Source organism: Myripristis murdjan, chromosome 17 (genome assembly GCF_902150065.1).
Source record: "Myripristis murdjan chromosome 17, fMyrMur1.1, whole genome shotgun sequence".
NCBI lineage: Eukaryota > Metazoa > Chordata > Actinopteri > Holocentriformes > Holocentridae > Myripristis > Myripristis murdjan.
The window spans coordinates 24,815,401-24,830,395 of record NC_043996.1 but is presented as its reverse complement, the minus strand read 5'-3'; the positions used below and the strand labels follow the sequence as shown (position 1 = coordinate 24,830,395).

Genomic DNA, 14,995 nt, shown 5'->3' with positions numbered 1-14,995 from the left:
TCATATAAAAAACATCATGTTGCCAGGAACCATAAAAATGCATCTTAGGCCTATTTTTTTTTCTCTCTAATTTGCCTAAAGTGCCTTGTGTATTATCACCACAAGCAATTTTAATCACAGGAACAACTCGTGACCTTCAGGAAGCTTTGTGTCTTTCTTTCTTGCCTTTTGCTGAAATCATTTCTCTTCTCCCCTGCCCAAAATGTGCCTAATATCACTGTATGATAGCCGACAACACAGAAGCTTAAAAATGAGCCTTTTTTCCTCTTTGTTTTTTTTTTTTTTTTTTTTTTTTTTAGGACAATCTTTTAGCACAAAGTGAACTGTCAGCCAGCACCGATAATCTGATTGAAGCGACAGGCGCCTCAAAAGTGAGTCGAGCACAGTGATCCCACTTGATTTTCCCAGCACGTCTGCATGCCCGCTGTCTTACCGCCTCGTGTGTTTCTGACACAGGAAAAGAAAACGGGGTTCGCTGGCATGTTCAGGAGGACTCCTAAAGCAGTGGAGCAGCAGGTACGACGTTATCAGCACTGAGGGGAAGGAGAAACTTGTTTTCTTCCAGCACAATGTCATTCACTGTACTTTAGTAGCACTACATGCCTTAAACATGCCTTGGCAAGTCATCTGCATACCAATTGTACATGTACACTTAATATTTCTTCCCTTTCACTGACATTTTTCTTTTATATTTTACAATAACGCCGGGATATCTCTAGAATGATCATTATTCTGTTGTTTAATATGTTGTAATTGTAGGCTCTATGTTTAATTTTTGCTTGTTTTTGGTTCTTTTTAAGTTTCTGTCATGATTTATTTACTGCTTTGTTTGTCAAATTTATGTCTGTCAAAATAATGTCTTTTTCTTTGTGCTGTGTTTAGGACCCCCTCGAAAACGAGATGCTTCATCTCAAGGGGTTATCCTAATAAAAGAACTTAAACATACCAGTAGATGTTTTTACAGTAGTGGCAGTAGCTGTAATGACTTTAGTAGTAACTGTAGTTGTAACAACAGACAGAGGAGGATCAAAGCCGGATGGTCTTTATCTCTACTTGCAGATTCCCATCCAAACCTCATATTTATAATGATGTGACCCAGATCTGAACCCGTGTGTTTGCCATTTTCATTTTCCACATCATGATGTTCAGCACTTCACTGTCTCTACAGTCAGTGGATGGAAAAATGTTCAGAATAAGTGGCTGAGCCGGGTAACTGGCACCCTGCAGACGTCTGGATCTCACATCTGTGTTTGTAGAGCAGTTACAGAGGGCAGTGTGTGTGTGTGTGTTCCTCCATCAGGACAGTGAGGACATGGAGCCACCAGAGGGCGGCAGTCAGCTGAGGCGCCGGAGGACCATCAAGAAGAAGAGACGGGTGAGTTGTCATCCGGTGATGTGATGGAGAACTGCATCAACTAGAATCACTGTAATAAGCGTGTGAGATAAGAGTGTATTTCTGTGTGATTAAAACACATTTTAGTGTGTATCAGTATTTTTTTTTTTTTTTTTTTAAATAATGATGATGCAAGTGAAAGTGCCGTAACTACTTTTTGTGGGATTTTTGAAGGTCAAAGGTCACGGGATAGGATAGGATAAAGATTTTATATCTGGAAAAATGGTAAAATAAATGCAATTAAATAAAACAGACTTTGCACCATCAAGGCTTTTTTAAAATTTTTTCTCCTTCAGGTTGTCTCTTTCCGAGTCAAGAAAACTCTTCCCAGAATTCCCAAACTTAACTTCAACACTCAGGTATCGCTGCCGTCCTCTGTTTATTACTGTCAAACACCTCTGCTATCTTTTATTTTACCTTTTTATTTATTCGTGGGAAGGTGTTGTCATGCACTCAGAACCTCTTCACATTGCAAGCTTCTTACTCTGATGAATGCCTCTGAGGGGATTTTTGGTAAAGTGCCTTGCTCAAGGGCACATTCATGTTAGTTTATAATGTTTATATTGCTTTTTGCTATTTATTATCTGTTTATACTGTTTATAATGTAAATTATGCTTCATATTTTGCTATCCACTTTGCTGCTGTAATGCTTGAAATTTCCCCACCGTGGGACTAATAAAGGAATATCTTATCTTATCTTATCTTATCTTATCTTAGTTAATGAGGAAAGAGAGCGATCACACTTTCACTTTGCTCACACAGCCTCAGGACTCAAACCAGCAACCTTCCAGTCTCATGCCTCTCTATATGTCTTAACCAACAAGAGATTATTTCCTCAATATTTCTCTTTCTTGTTTATGATGCATGGTATGATTATGAATGTGTGTGAAATACTGTGTTACTCCTAGCATCAAAAAGCAGTTTATTACAGTGTCATTGAGGAAAATTTGATCTTTTTTTTTATTTTTTTATTATTATTATTATTCCTCCCACAGAGTTCTGACAAGCTGCCGATTCTCGAGGAGACTGTGGAGATGCAGCCCGTGAACACAACACAGGTTAGACAGACAGACACCCAGTAGGACACACAGTCAGCCTCTGCTGTCACTTCTCCATCCAAAGCTGTGGCTTTTATTGTTTTGTCAACTTCATCTCATAGTATAAGCTGTTATATGTCTGCTTTTATCTAACACACCTTACAGTACCTGTTCTCATTCTCGGGGTCATGACCTTGCAAAGGGTCATAAGATCATTTTTGGGCTATATTTAGAAGTAATAATCAAGTAATAATCAAGAATAATCAAGTAAAATATGATTTAATGACAATAGACACCTAAGGAGAGGAACAAACACCGTAAAACTAGTTGGAGAAATAGTTAAGAAACAGCACATTTGTATTTCTGCTGTGCAAATGATCATCTTCATATTGTTATTGTCTCCTCTGCTTTTTTCCTTGTGACACACTGACTAGTTTTCAGCCTCTGTTCCTCAATGAAATAACCCAAAGAAGGAAAGTTGTTGCATAGGCAGCGTTCGACGGAGCATTTCTTTAAGGAGTCACAAGGGGAAGGACCGCTGACTTACATACATTTACAGCTTTGTTGGCTCCATTTATCCTCTCAGTGTTGGTGTTATGGAGCTGCACCGACTAAAAAAATCAGATGTGCAGGGAAACAGTGGTGGAAAAGAGTTTTCAGACACCCTTAGACAATAACAGATACAAACAAATACAAATTATATTTTTTTTGTTTATTGTTTATCTTCAGGCGTGTTTCCTGCGTTAGGTTCCTTGTTTTAGCCATTTTTGTGTCTGAAGAACTTTCAAATGTGTTGGCTTTATATAGACACCAAGCTTGGCAACAAAAATTGTGTCTTTTAATGAAAAGAACGACCTTCATCACTGGTACCAAAATGACCCAATACTCAAAATTTCTTATGTATTTTTATGGAACCAATCAATTTAATGTTTTTAATGGCTTTTTTTAGGATTTGTTTGGTATTTTGGCTGTGACTGTACTAATAGAAATTGCACTTGAAGATTTAAGAGTGATTCTTAATGCAATATTTCACAAATGCACGGGGTGTCCAAAAACTTTTTTCCACCACTGTACATCATGATGTAAACCATCAACTTATACATGTTAGGACGTCTCTTTATCTATAATAAGGTGACAGGCACACAGGTAACAACAGACTAAATAGTGCATTGACAAATGTGTGTTAATGTGTGTGTGTGTGTGTGTGTGTTTTCCAGGAGAGCACAGTAGAGATCCAGCCTGTGGAGATGGCAGCTTATCCTACTGAGGGCAACCCGCTGGACTCTGAGGAGGTGTGTGTGTGTGTGTGTGTGTGTGTGTGGGTGGGTGTACACATCCCACTCTGGATTGCTACGTAAATGTATTTCTAGCATGATCTGTTTCAATTAAAATAATTCTCTCCTCTCAGGAAAACGACGGCTTGATGGACTGGTGGAAATCGGTCGAAGGTGAGTGCAATCGTATTCGTCTTTGATTTGGAATAAATAAATTTTTGCTTGCAGTGTTTGCTTTGTATTAGGGCAGCACCACAAAAAACTACTGCTGGAGAAGGTGTGAAATTAAAGTTCACTTTCCCAGTTAAACACAAACCCTATTTCTGACATGTAGAGTTGATGACTTTAAAAATCACTGCTTTGTGAGTTTGTCTAATTTCTGCTGATTGTATTCATCCTGTTACCAGGCTGGACCGAGTGGAATGAAACATCCAATTTTCAGGAGGAGGATGAGGAAATGTAAGTGGGGCATCTTTTTTTTTTTTTTTTTTTTTTTAACTTGCCATTTAGGAAATCCTGCCATGAGGTGGCATTCATGCTCATGAATGTCAGATTAGATTTTAAGAAACCTCGTTCCAGGTTTACTTTGTGCTAATCTTGTTCTACCACTTTTTATACTTTGAGTATATTTCCATGACCTGTGTTTGTCAACTTCAGTGTTGAAAGTTTCGTTAAATAACTAATTTGAACGTCCCAGGTCTCGCTGTGCACAGGCATAGCGATCTCATGAGACATTTATATTCATTTATATATTTTAAAATTGTAAAATTGTAAAATTGTATAATCAGAAAATCAATCAATCAATCAATATCTTTATTTGTCCCCAGTGGGGCAATTAGTTTCACAACAGAGGAAGCACACACAACAAAGTAAACAAATACACATGACATAGTAAATTACAATTCCAAGTGCACATTATAGATAATTCCAAATGCACATTATAGAAAAAAATAAATAAATAAAAATAAAAATAAATAAATAAATGATCACTCGAATTAGAGAGATCATTTTAAAGTTAGGAAGACTATTCCACCCAGCTACCTTTTCCTCCTGTTATTTAAAAGAGAAACAGCGGAGGGTACAAAGGAGCGCTTATATCTGTTTGTTTTTGCAAGTGGGAGTCTGAGTAGTGAACCTGATGGTAAAAACTGGAACGGCTGGTGTAAAGGATGAGAGCCGTCAGACAGGACGGAGATTGCTTTCTTCATAAGTTGTTTGTTGTAGAGCTCTTGTAGAGTTTGTTGTGCAGACCCCATGATTTTGCTGCTAACACTGACAACCCTGTAAAGTATGTTTCTCTGTTTAACCTTCAAGGATTGAAACCAACAGATAAAGGAAAATGTGATAACAGACTCAATAAAAGAACGATAAAACATAGTCAGATGTGTTAGATATATTTGAAGAGTTCATTTGCAAAAACAGATAAAAGCCATTCTTAAAATGAATACACCTTTTTCACCGATACTGCTTGGAGTACACACACACATATATACACACACACACACACACACAAAGCATGATTTAGGATAATAAACATTATGCCAGACTAAATAAACATATAAAAAATAGAAATAAATATAAAGTAAATTTTAAAAAAAACTCAAAAAAGTTTAAAAAGGTTTAATAAATTGAAATGGAGAAATCTGTTTTTGCAAATGAACTCCTCATTTATCAGCTCCATCAGCAGGTAACCTTGACATTTCATGTTTCAAAGACATTATGGATGTTTCTGTTTTTGAAGAGCTTTCCAGGAGTTGAAAATGTTTGAGTTTCCAAAATTTCCTCTAGTTCATTACAGTGCGATTTAATTACACCACATTGCTCTGAGATGTCAGGCCTCGCAGCTCATCTCTCTCTCTCTCTCTCTCTCTCTCTCTCGCCTCTCCAGGGCGGTGGAGCAGGCTGCAGACCGTGTGTTCATGGCAGCCCGGCTCTTTGTGCGTCTCTTCAACCAGCGGGGGGCGTCCTTACAGCACCGCATCCTGGAGCTGCTGGCCCAGGCCGACGCCGCCGACCAGTTCCACAAGAGGACGGTGACGGCCGCTGTGGGGGGAGGGGTGGCCAGCGTGGCGGGCAGCGTGGCCACCATCACGGGCCTCATCCTGGCGCCCTTCACCTTCGGCGCCTCGGTCATCGTCACAGCGGTGGGCATCGGCGTGGCGACCGCCGGCAGCATCACCTCGGCGACGGCCAACATCACAGACACGGTTCACTCCAACATGGATCGTAAGAAGGTGGAGAAGATGATCCAGGGCTACCAGGAGGAGATCAGTGACATCAGGGAGTGTTTGGAGTTCGTACAGGTGAGGAGCTTTTACACTTGTATTTAAACAGTTTTTTGATATTAAAGATTATTTAGTAAAATATACATCTCAGTATGTATTTTTCTTACAACATTTTACTTTTACTCCCTACATTTTTACAAAAAATATCTGTACTATCTATTCCTTACATTTTCAAAACAGGCTTTCCTATTTTAGTCTTAATGCATTCAAAGGCAATTATCAATTACCTTTATTTTGCTTTGCATGCCTTCACAACTTCAAGACCTATTTCACCCCAAATCCCATGATGTATCCATCCTTGCATATCACACTCAACAGATGTAACACAGCAATTGTATTAATGTGATGTGAGGTTCAGGTCGCTTTGCACTTATGCTATTACCCCACTAATAATTAACAGAAACAGCCGGTTGTCGAAAAAAGGGCTGGAGCAATACTCGTAAAGGGCTACGTTTTACTTTTATACTTTCATTTCAGAGCCTGTACTTTTTACTTTTACTTGAGTAAAGAAGTTGAAGCAGTATGCTACTTTTACCAGTCTTTTTTTTTTTTACACAAGTCTCTGTACCTTTGCTTTAGTTAATAATGTGTGTACCTTTGCCATATCTGCAGCTCACATAAGATGAAGAGCCAAAGTGTTTTGTGGGTTTAGATTAAGCTATTTCAATCTATGTAGTGCGGGTCGCTGCCATTTTGGCATGAATGGCTAGGACCATAGAGGAAAACGAGCAGTGCTTCATATTTTGCTATCCACTTTGCTGCTGTAATGCTTGAAATTTCCCCACTGTGGGACTAATAAAGGAATATTTTATCTTATATCTTATCTTCACACTGGCAATGACAAAAAAGCATATTTGCTTTTATGGAGCAAAGCAGCACAGACGTTTCTCCATTATGAGTCACTTATATCAGATTCAAGCATCACATGTAGCCAAATGTGTCATCATCTCAAACTACAAACACAGATGCATCAAAAATGGCGCGTTTCTTTCTGTCTGAGAGTGTCCTGACCCTCTCGTCCTCTCTGTCCCCTGCAGGAAGGTATGGACACCCTGCAGGAGTGGGACTTTGAGAAGTACTCAGAGAGCGCGGCCAAGAAGGCTCTGAACCACAACATCAAGCACGTGATGAAGGAGGGCGGTCGAGCCGGCAAGGCCCTGATGATCAACACCGACAAGCTCATCAGCACCGTGCAGGTCCTCGGCGCGGCGGGCGGCGCCGCCAAAGCCGCCCAGGCCATCAGCGTCACCACGGGCGTCATGTCAGCCCTGTTCCTCGCCCTGGACGTCTTCTTCCTGGCCAAGGACTCCCACGAGCTCCGCAAGGGCGCCAAAACCAAGTTCGCTACCAAGATCCGTGAAGTATGTAAAGACCTCCAAGATGGCCTCCTGGAGCTAAACAAAGTGAAGACTCAGCTGCAGAAGACCATGGACGGCATCGAGGTGGAGGAGTATGAGGAAATCGAGGAGGTGGAGGTGGAGGTGGAAGACGATTTGGAATCGGACCCGGTGAAGCTGGCTCAGCTGGAGCAGGAGCTGGACCTCCTGGAGGAGAAACTGGACAAAAAGGTCGAGGAGGAGCAAAAGAAGAGTCAGATGAAGGAGAAAGGACCTATGGAGAGCAAGAAGGAGGGGAAAGAGAAGGAGAGCAAGAATGATAAAGCAGAGTCAGAGAATAAAGGGGCTAAGGAGAGGGAGAAAGCACAGGAGGAAGGAGAAAAGGATGCTAAGGTAGAGGGAGAGAAGGAGAGCAAGAAGGAAGAAGGCATCATGGAGGGTAAATCTGAGTCCAAGCTGAAGAGGCTACCGGATGAAAATAAACAGGAGAAGAGTGAGAGTGTCAAATCTGAGAAAGAAAACAAGGAGAAGCGTTCCAAGGAACGACCTGACAAAGGAGGGAAGGAGGAGAAAGAAACGGATAATCAAATGAACACCGAAAAGGAGAAAAACGAGAGTAAGCGGGAAAAGGAAAAACACACAACTAGCAAGAGGGAGAGGACAGAAGAGAAGAGGAAAGAGACGGATGAAAAGAGCACGAACGAAAAAGACCAGGAGCGAGCTAAAAGCAGGTCGGGCGGCCCAAAAAGAGAAAGCTGGAGCGGAAAGGCGGATCCAGAGAGGGCGAGGAGCGACAGAGGAGCCGAAATGAGGAAGAGCAGCACGGAGAGCGAAAGAGCGACGAGCGAGAGGGATCGAGATCGGCACGGAGCCGACCGGGAGAGGAAGGAAAAAGAGGCGGAGAGAGGGAGCTCGAGCCGGCACGGCAGCAGGAGTGAGAAAGACAGAACGAAGGAAAGGAGCGAGAGACGGAGCAAAGATGAAACGAGAGGAAGCAACCAGAGAGACGAGGAGAGACGGACCGAGAAGGCTCCAGCGAGGGACTGCAGGGCGGAAAGGGCAAGTAAGGACGAGAAGCACGGCAGCGAATCAAAGAGAGAGACGGAAAGAGACTTGAAACAAGCAGAAGTGGGGGGCCAGGCGAGGAAAGAGACATCGCGGAGTCACGAAGCCGCGGCGAGGAGAGAGCGTTCGGACAGACGGGGGGAGGAATCGGACGCGAAGAGGAGCTCGCACACGAGAGGGGCGGCGCCACACAACGAAAGAGCGGCAGGGAGGAGCCAACGGGAGCGAGGGGAGGAGAAACGAGGGAGCAAAGTGGAGAGCATGAGGATGCAGTTTGAGGGCGGCGGCGGCAGGGCGAGTCAGCGGAGGGAGAGAGACAGGAGAGGCAGTGACAGGGAGAGAGGGCACGACCCCACCCGCCGAGGCTCTCACACTCGATCAAAAGGCACCATGGAGGACGGACTGTACATTTAACTCGGCATTTTTAAACAAAGATGCTGTAAAAAAACACTAAATGATTTAGCTCTTTTTGTGCCAGAGCGCCCTCTTCCTGTTTTGTGCCATATAGCAGCCTGGCAGATTTCCCTCCGGCGGCTCAGAGTGTTTGGAAGAAGCGGTTTTGCTCTCGATTTGTGTGACGTGAATAAATCTGGACTCCTTCCAGGTTTCATTGGTTTTGAAAATGTAATCATCCATTCTGTTCCTGTGAAATTTATTTATCTTTGAGCGACGTGAGGTTTGCTTAGATGAAACACTAAAATGCAATGCACACACTGCAGTTTTTCCTCAGGGGTCTCTCGTGTGTTTCCGGTTCTTAAACTGATGTGTCAAAATGTGGTAATGATGTATTGATGCCATATAGCACCTTTAACTTTTGATTCATCCGTTTATAACTAACATGGTGTTTGTTGCTTTATTGTTGGTGTTTCAGTGGGATTTTTAAGTGTTTTTTTTTCTCTACCAAAAACGCCACTTATGAATGGGAGATGTACCAACTCGGTGGAATCGTATAAGTTATTAACTCTATTTAAGCCAAACACTTGGTCGACGCCTTAAAATCTCACCGTGCACAAAACGGGCCTGTTATGGAAACTTTTACACTTAACTATGCACTTTAGCAAGTTGCTGCTGCTCTGCTCTCAGGTTTACTGTCAGTCATGACTCCTCCTTTAAATAAATGTAAATGTGCGCCAGTATGAAAAGGTCGGTTTTGTAATGTTAACTGGAATCGGTTGCGGCGGCAGATGCAGCCTGGTCAGTTTTCATCACTGGTGTATTTTGATATCTGTATGTATTTTTTTTTTTTTATGGGTCAAATATTCTTCTCTATGGTGCCAGTTTTTCATTGTATAAATAAATAACTAAATAAATAAATGGATGTACAGAGGTTATTTTGGGCGTTTTGTCTCAGTTTGTTCAGTGTGAGCTCCATGGAAAACTGAAGTAGCCTCTTTTCTGTTTTTTCAGCAGTGATGCATGATGACTCTTGACCAGGATGATAGAAGTCAGGGAGTAAGAAAACAGTTTCATATTTATAATGAAGTAAATATAAAGTATACAGAGAAGCATTATAGAAATTATTATATCCAAACTGACAGGAGACAAGAACAGTCATGTTTGTGGACACTCAATAGTCGTTCAATTTTCTACTGTCCTGATGTGAAAGAGGAGACGTGCGGTGCTCTGGGCCAAAATAACTCTTGGGAGCGTCAGAAAGCCGCATGAGCAGGTGAGCGCTTCATTTGTCACTGTTTCCTTCTTCCTGTTTATTGCTTTTATGTGAAATTACTTTTCAATCATGTATTAAAACCCCTTTTTGCAGACTTCCTGTTACGTATTTGTTTCCCTTTTTCTCGCTTCTGGCCACATTTTCACGACCCAGGCCCGCATGACCTTGATTTTATCATTTTTGGCTCTTGGTTTTTATGCTTTTACTGTAAACTGTTATATAATATTATAAAAGTTAACTCTCAAAACGCACAGCACAAACCTATGTTAGTTACCTAGTCATGAAATGCAGTGAACTGTGTTTTCTATCAAAGTACAGCAGATATCAAGATGATATTTTACACACACAGACTTTTACTTGTGGTGATCCGTTTCAACTTCAAATGGAGTTTGAAGGGCAAAGTATGGGGGAGCTGTGAGGGTTTGAAAATGTGTGGTTTTCCCATTTGTGTGTGTTCCGTCCCATTTAATGGACATTTAATCTGCAATCATGAAAAAATGGTTGGTCGGATCACAACGAAAACGCACAACGGCCTTCTTCTCCTCAACAAGACGTAGATTTTTTTAATTTGTCAACGTAGCGCAAAATCTGTGTGATATCGAGCTTCACACAAATTCACCCATTCATTTCTAATGGGCCGAAATTTGCATATAAATTGAAGTTGCGAAAAATCAGTAATAGCATCGTTGTCGAAACTTGACCGCACGTTTTTTTTTTTTTTTTTTTTTTTTTTTTTATGTTTGGTGTTTGTGTGTTTGGGTGTTGTGCAAAAAACCCAGGGAAATTTTGTTCCGAAGTGTAAGCGGCCACAATAATTAGAAGTACGCAAGAAAATGCGCCGTGTTACCAAAGGCGCGCACCTAAGAATGTGAAAAATGTGGATTGGTGGAAAACACAAACAAAACAGGACAGTATCACCTTTCATAAGCATGATATCGAAAGGTGTCAAACTAGAAATGGGAGTTTTATTTGTAACAGCTGAAGCATGCTCGGAAAATACGTTGCTTTTTAAAGGTACAGTCCTCTCAACACAAAACTGCAGGCACTGGGTACCCTTTAATCAGAATGTACACAGTAAGACAACAACTTTAGGTCTGTGTGTAAGAGCTAAATAAATAAAGATTACTATTATTATTATCATTATCACTTAAAAACAGTATCTGGAAAGTTGCAATTGACCCGAATTCCAGTAAAGAGGGGGGCCTCATAACCGGATGGTAATTTTGGGAAAACATTTTGGTCTGCGTCCTGTTGGTGCAGCCTATTTTAAGACGAAAGTCACCCTTAAGAGCAGTCCAGATAAAATACAGTAAAATATAAGTGAGTCGCTGCGGTTCAACCACGACTAAGATAAGCCACTCGTGCACAAGCGCATGGCCCCCTTCATGACTTTCTTCATTTCCAAACGTGTGAGTAAGGGGAGAACTGGCACTTACGGGACTTTTTTTCCCCCCACTTAAAGCACCTTATTTTTTAATTCACACTCATTGCAGGGAACAGGTTCTGCAGGTTCTCCATTGGTGACAGAAACTGGCAAACCACGGGGCCAATGAACAAACAAGAGAAGAGTAATCTGCCTTTAATTTGTACACTAAACTCCACAATTTCCAAATTTTCCAGTTAAAAAAAAAGCTTGAGCTCTTGTCCTCTTAGATTTACATGCACCGTTTACCATAACTACATTAACTGACTACATCAAACAGACTTTTACACCAGTATTTTAATTACATCAGCAAATTGTATTGGTATTTGGTATTTTATATTTACTGTTTCCCCATACCCCTACATATTTCCGCCTAAGCGTCTTAGTCTTATCTACCTTGGAAGTGTTGTGCAGCAGCAGGCTGGGTGAAGCTTTACTGTAAATCTGCTCTGCAAATGCCTACCAGACCGAGGTAGGGGGAATCCTCGCCTCTGGGAATGGGGAAGTTGTGGCCACAATCCGGTGTGACAGATTCTGGACGGAACACAGTCTTCATTGTGTGCATGTGTGTGTGTGTGTGTCACTGTAGGTCATATGTGTTTGTTTGTGTATTCATGTTCTGGGGCTGCAGTTTGCATGATGAAAGTCCATCGGGTGAACTGCGCCTTTCTCTCTGTCAAATACATGCAAACACACACAGACGCGTCATGGCACAGAATAAAGGAGAACGTTATGCATCTATGCATCTCCACACTACTGATCCAAAGAAAAGATATTGTTTCATGGCACAGTGAAAGTATGGAGTCCTGTTGACATGAAAAAAACACATTGCACAACCCAGATATTCTCCATGCCCGTTTGTAGATGGATCATTGTAGTTAATCATTTTTTATCATTTTTCATATTTTTTTTTTTTTATCATATTTCACTTGCAGGACTAGTTTTGCCGCTTTCCTTTTGTCCAGCTCCTCTTTATCACCGTGCTTTTCAAATCTAAAATACATTCAGAGGCCTGCCATGACGCCCGATGCAGTGGCTCCTTTGTTCCTTCGTTCAAAACATGAAGCCTAAGCTGGTCAGCTGGGTTTTCCACGGGCCGGCAGCTCAGCAGAAAACCCTCACAGATCCACTGAAAAACGGAGCGGATTGAAAACATCGGTGTTGGCGGTTCAAGAATCGATAACGCTCAACGTTTGATATTCAGATATCAAAATATGGTTTCTTCGTTTTGTTTTTTTTTTCCCTTCAGAAAAGAATGAGTGAGATTTGTGGAGTGTCGATTGTTATGGTAATTAAGTCACCAAACTGTGATGTAAAATCAACCATGACAGATGCAGTCACATTTTCCATCAAGCAGTCGGTGGCTTCGGTGTTCCGCTCTCTTCCCAGCAGCAGCACCACCACGGAAACATCAGACTTCCTGTAGGAGCAGCAGAGGGGCCCGGCCCTGCTCCGACTGCAGCAACATGACTGTCCCATCAGGAATGTTGCAGCACGCAGACGAGACGTGATGAGGCCCGACGTCATGATGCTACAGTCACGGTCAGCTGACACTCACACAGAGACGCTCAGAACATTACTGAGATGTATTAATCATGGAAAAAGGGATTATCATGCCATTTAGGCCTTCGTACACAAAAGCTTTCATCTTGAAGGAGTGAACATGGCGGTTTTCCATCACTCAACATGTCATTTTCGAATTAAACACTTCATTTGATAATGACAATTAATTTAAAGTCTAACTTTTCCTGTAAACTAGAGTTCTCAAATTCTGCCCGAACCCAACCTTACCCGACCCTACCCGACATTTTCAGGTAGGGTCGGGCCTAAAATGTATGTGAATTGGTCGGGTAGGGTAGGGCTTCAGGTTCTGGTTCTGTGTCTCTCACTGCGACTAGAATGTGAGCCACCTGCGCTGCTAAATAATGGCGAATTTAGCAATTTTTTTTCCCTCTCCTTTCTTTTTTTTCGGGCTTTATCGGGCTGTCAGGCCTAAAGCTCAGCTAATTAGTAGGGTAGGGCAGGGCCTCGGGCTGGCCCAGTAGGGCCCGGTTGGGGTAAGGTCTTAATTTTCAGGCCCGATGAGAACTCTGCTGTAAACCTTTTCTCATTTCTGGAACCCTTTAGTTTAGTTTAGTTTAGTTTAGTAACACCATTTAAAGGTAAACAGCACACAATATTAACATTAACTGTATTTGAAAAACCCAGTCAGTCCAATTAAAGTAACCTCCAAAAACATCCTGATGATACAGTGAATATGACCATAAACACTTTAAACAAGGAACATGGGGAGGCGGAGTAACTTAAATCAAAATATACATAATATACACAGTATTTCAAGGATATACTGCATTTTTCCATAGTAATGGACCTAGAATTTGAACTGAAAACTGTCCCTGAGGTGGTAAATATAGTGAAGATTTTGATATACTACCAGTGGCCACTTTATTCGGTACACCTTGTAATACAATCCAGTACAAATATTCTGCCATAAAGTTTCCTTTTCTGCTACCTATAATGCTCAGCTTTTCTTTTTGTAGTAATAGAGGTGTTCATTCACTTCTATGTTTGCCACTGAGCTCACAGTTAGTGCTGCTGTTGGACTGGACTGCATTTTATTGAAGTGTTTCCACTATTTTGTCCCACCATATTGTATATAAGTAGGGAGGACAAAAAATTAGAAACACCTCTCAATATAATGTAGTCCAGTACAAGATCTCTGCAAACTACAACCTCAATAATAAACATATAATTAAATGTACACATTCTCCACAATGTCAACAAGAACTGAACATGATTAACTTTGTTAAAAGGTAGAATTTATGGCAGAGCTGTTGTGTTGAACTGCATTAGACTGTACAGGTGGAGCGGATAAAGCGGACACTGAGTGGATATTTTGAGAATTTCAAAGAGGAATTTGTGAAGTAGCTTTTTTTTGCCAGGAAAACAGAAACTGAAAAGTGATGTGATGAAATATCAGTTAAAGGAGGTTATTTTTACTGGCTTGAGCACAAGCAACAGATTAATAATTACAATCCTAAACAGTGCGGCTGAACCTTAGAACAGACTCGCTTACTTCCTTGTGCTTTGCTACATGTTTTAAATTTTTATCCGTATCAGTATCAGTCACTTCTGAGCTAAAATGCACTAATTAATTTTACCCTAAAGGGTTTTGTGAGGTCAACACATCGAGCTATGCATGACAAAAATGGATTTCCTCCAGACAATGACAATGCGTCTTTGACAGAAAACCACAAGGAAGTAGTTTGGATCCACCTGTCAGCCACATTCCCACACACACACACACACACACACACACACACACACACAGACCCGCCCACTGCAGGATGCTGTAGGACGGACCCTCCCACTGCATCACCTTTAGCATCACCACAGACCTGGACTGTCAGAGTAACCCGGCAGGCTTCACACACACACCACACACTCACCGAGAGAGAGAGAGAGAGAGAGAAAGAGAGAGGAAAGCAACCGTCAAAGAAAAACCAAAACAA

At 41.6% G+C, this 14,995-nt stretch overlaps 1 protein-coding gene across 1 annotated transcript in view; it reads left to right on the top strand.

Annotated features, from left to right (window-relative positions):
* Positions 1 to 9,722, top strand: part of LOC115375123 (titin homolog) — a 31,422-nt gene extending 21,700 nt beyond the window's left edge. Inside the window, exons 46-55 of the mRNA XM_030074455.1 lie at positions 300 to 371; positions 457 to 516; positions 1,301 to 1,375; positions 1,690 to 1,752; positions 2,389 to 2,451; positions 3,648 to 3,722; positions 3,839 to 3,878; positions 4,112 to 4,163; positions 5,593 to 6,007; positions 7,027 to 9,722. Coding sequence (XP_029930315.1) covers positions 300 to 371; positions 457 to 516; positions 1,301 to 1,375; positions 1,690 to 1,752; positions 2,389 to 2,451; positions 3,648 to 3,722; positions 3,839 to 3,878; positions 4,112 to 4,163; positions 5,593 to 6,007; positions 7,027 to 8,805 — 2,694 coding nt within the window. The 3' untranslated portion in view covers positions 8,806 to 9,722. The remainder of the gene's footprint in view (positions 1 to 299; positions 372 to 456; positions 517 to 1,300; positions 1,376 to 1,689; positions 1,753 to 2,388; positions 2,452 to 3,647; positions 3,723 to 3,838; positions 3,879 to 4,111; positions 4,164 to 5,592; positions 6,008 to 7,026) is intronic.
* The last annotated feature ends 5,273 nt before the right edge of the window (positions 9,723 to 14,995 follow it).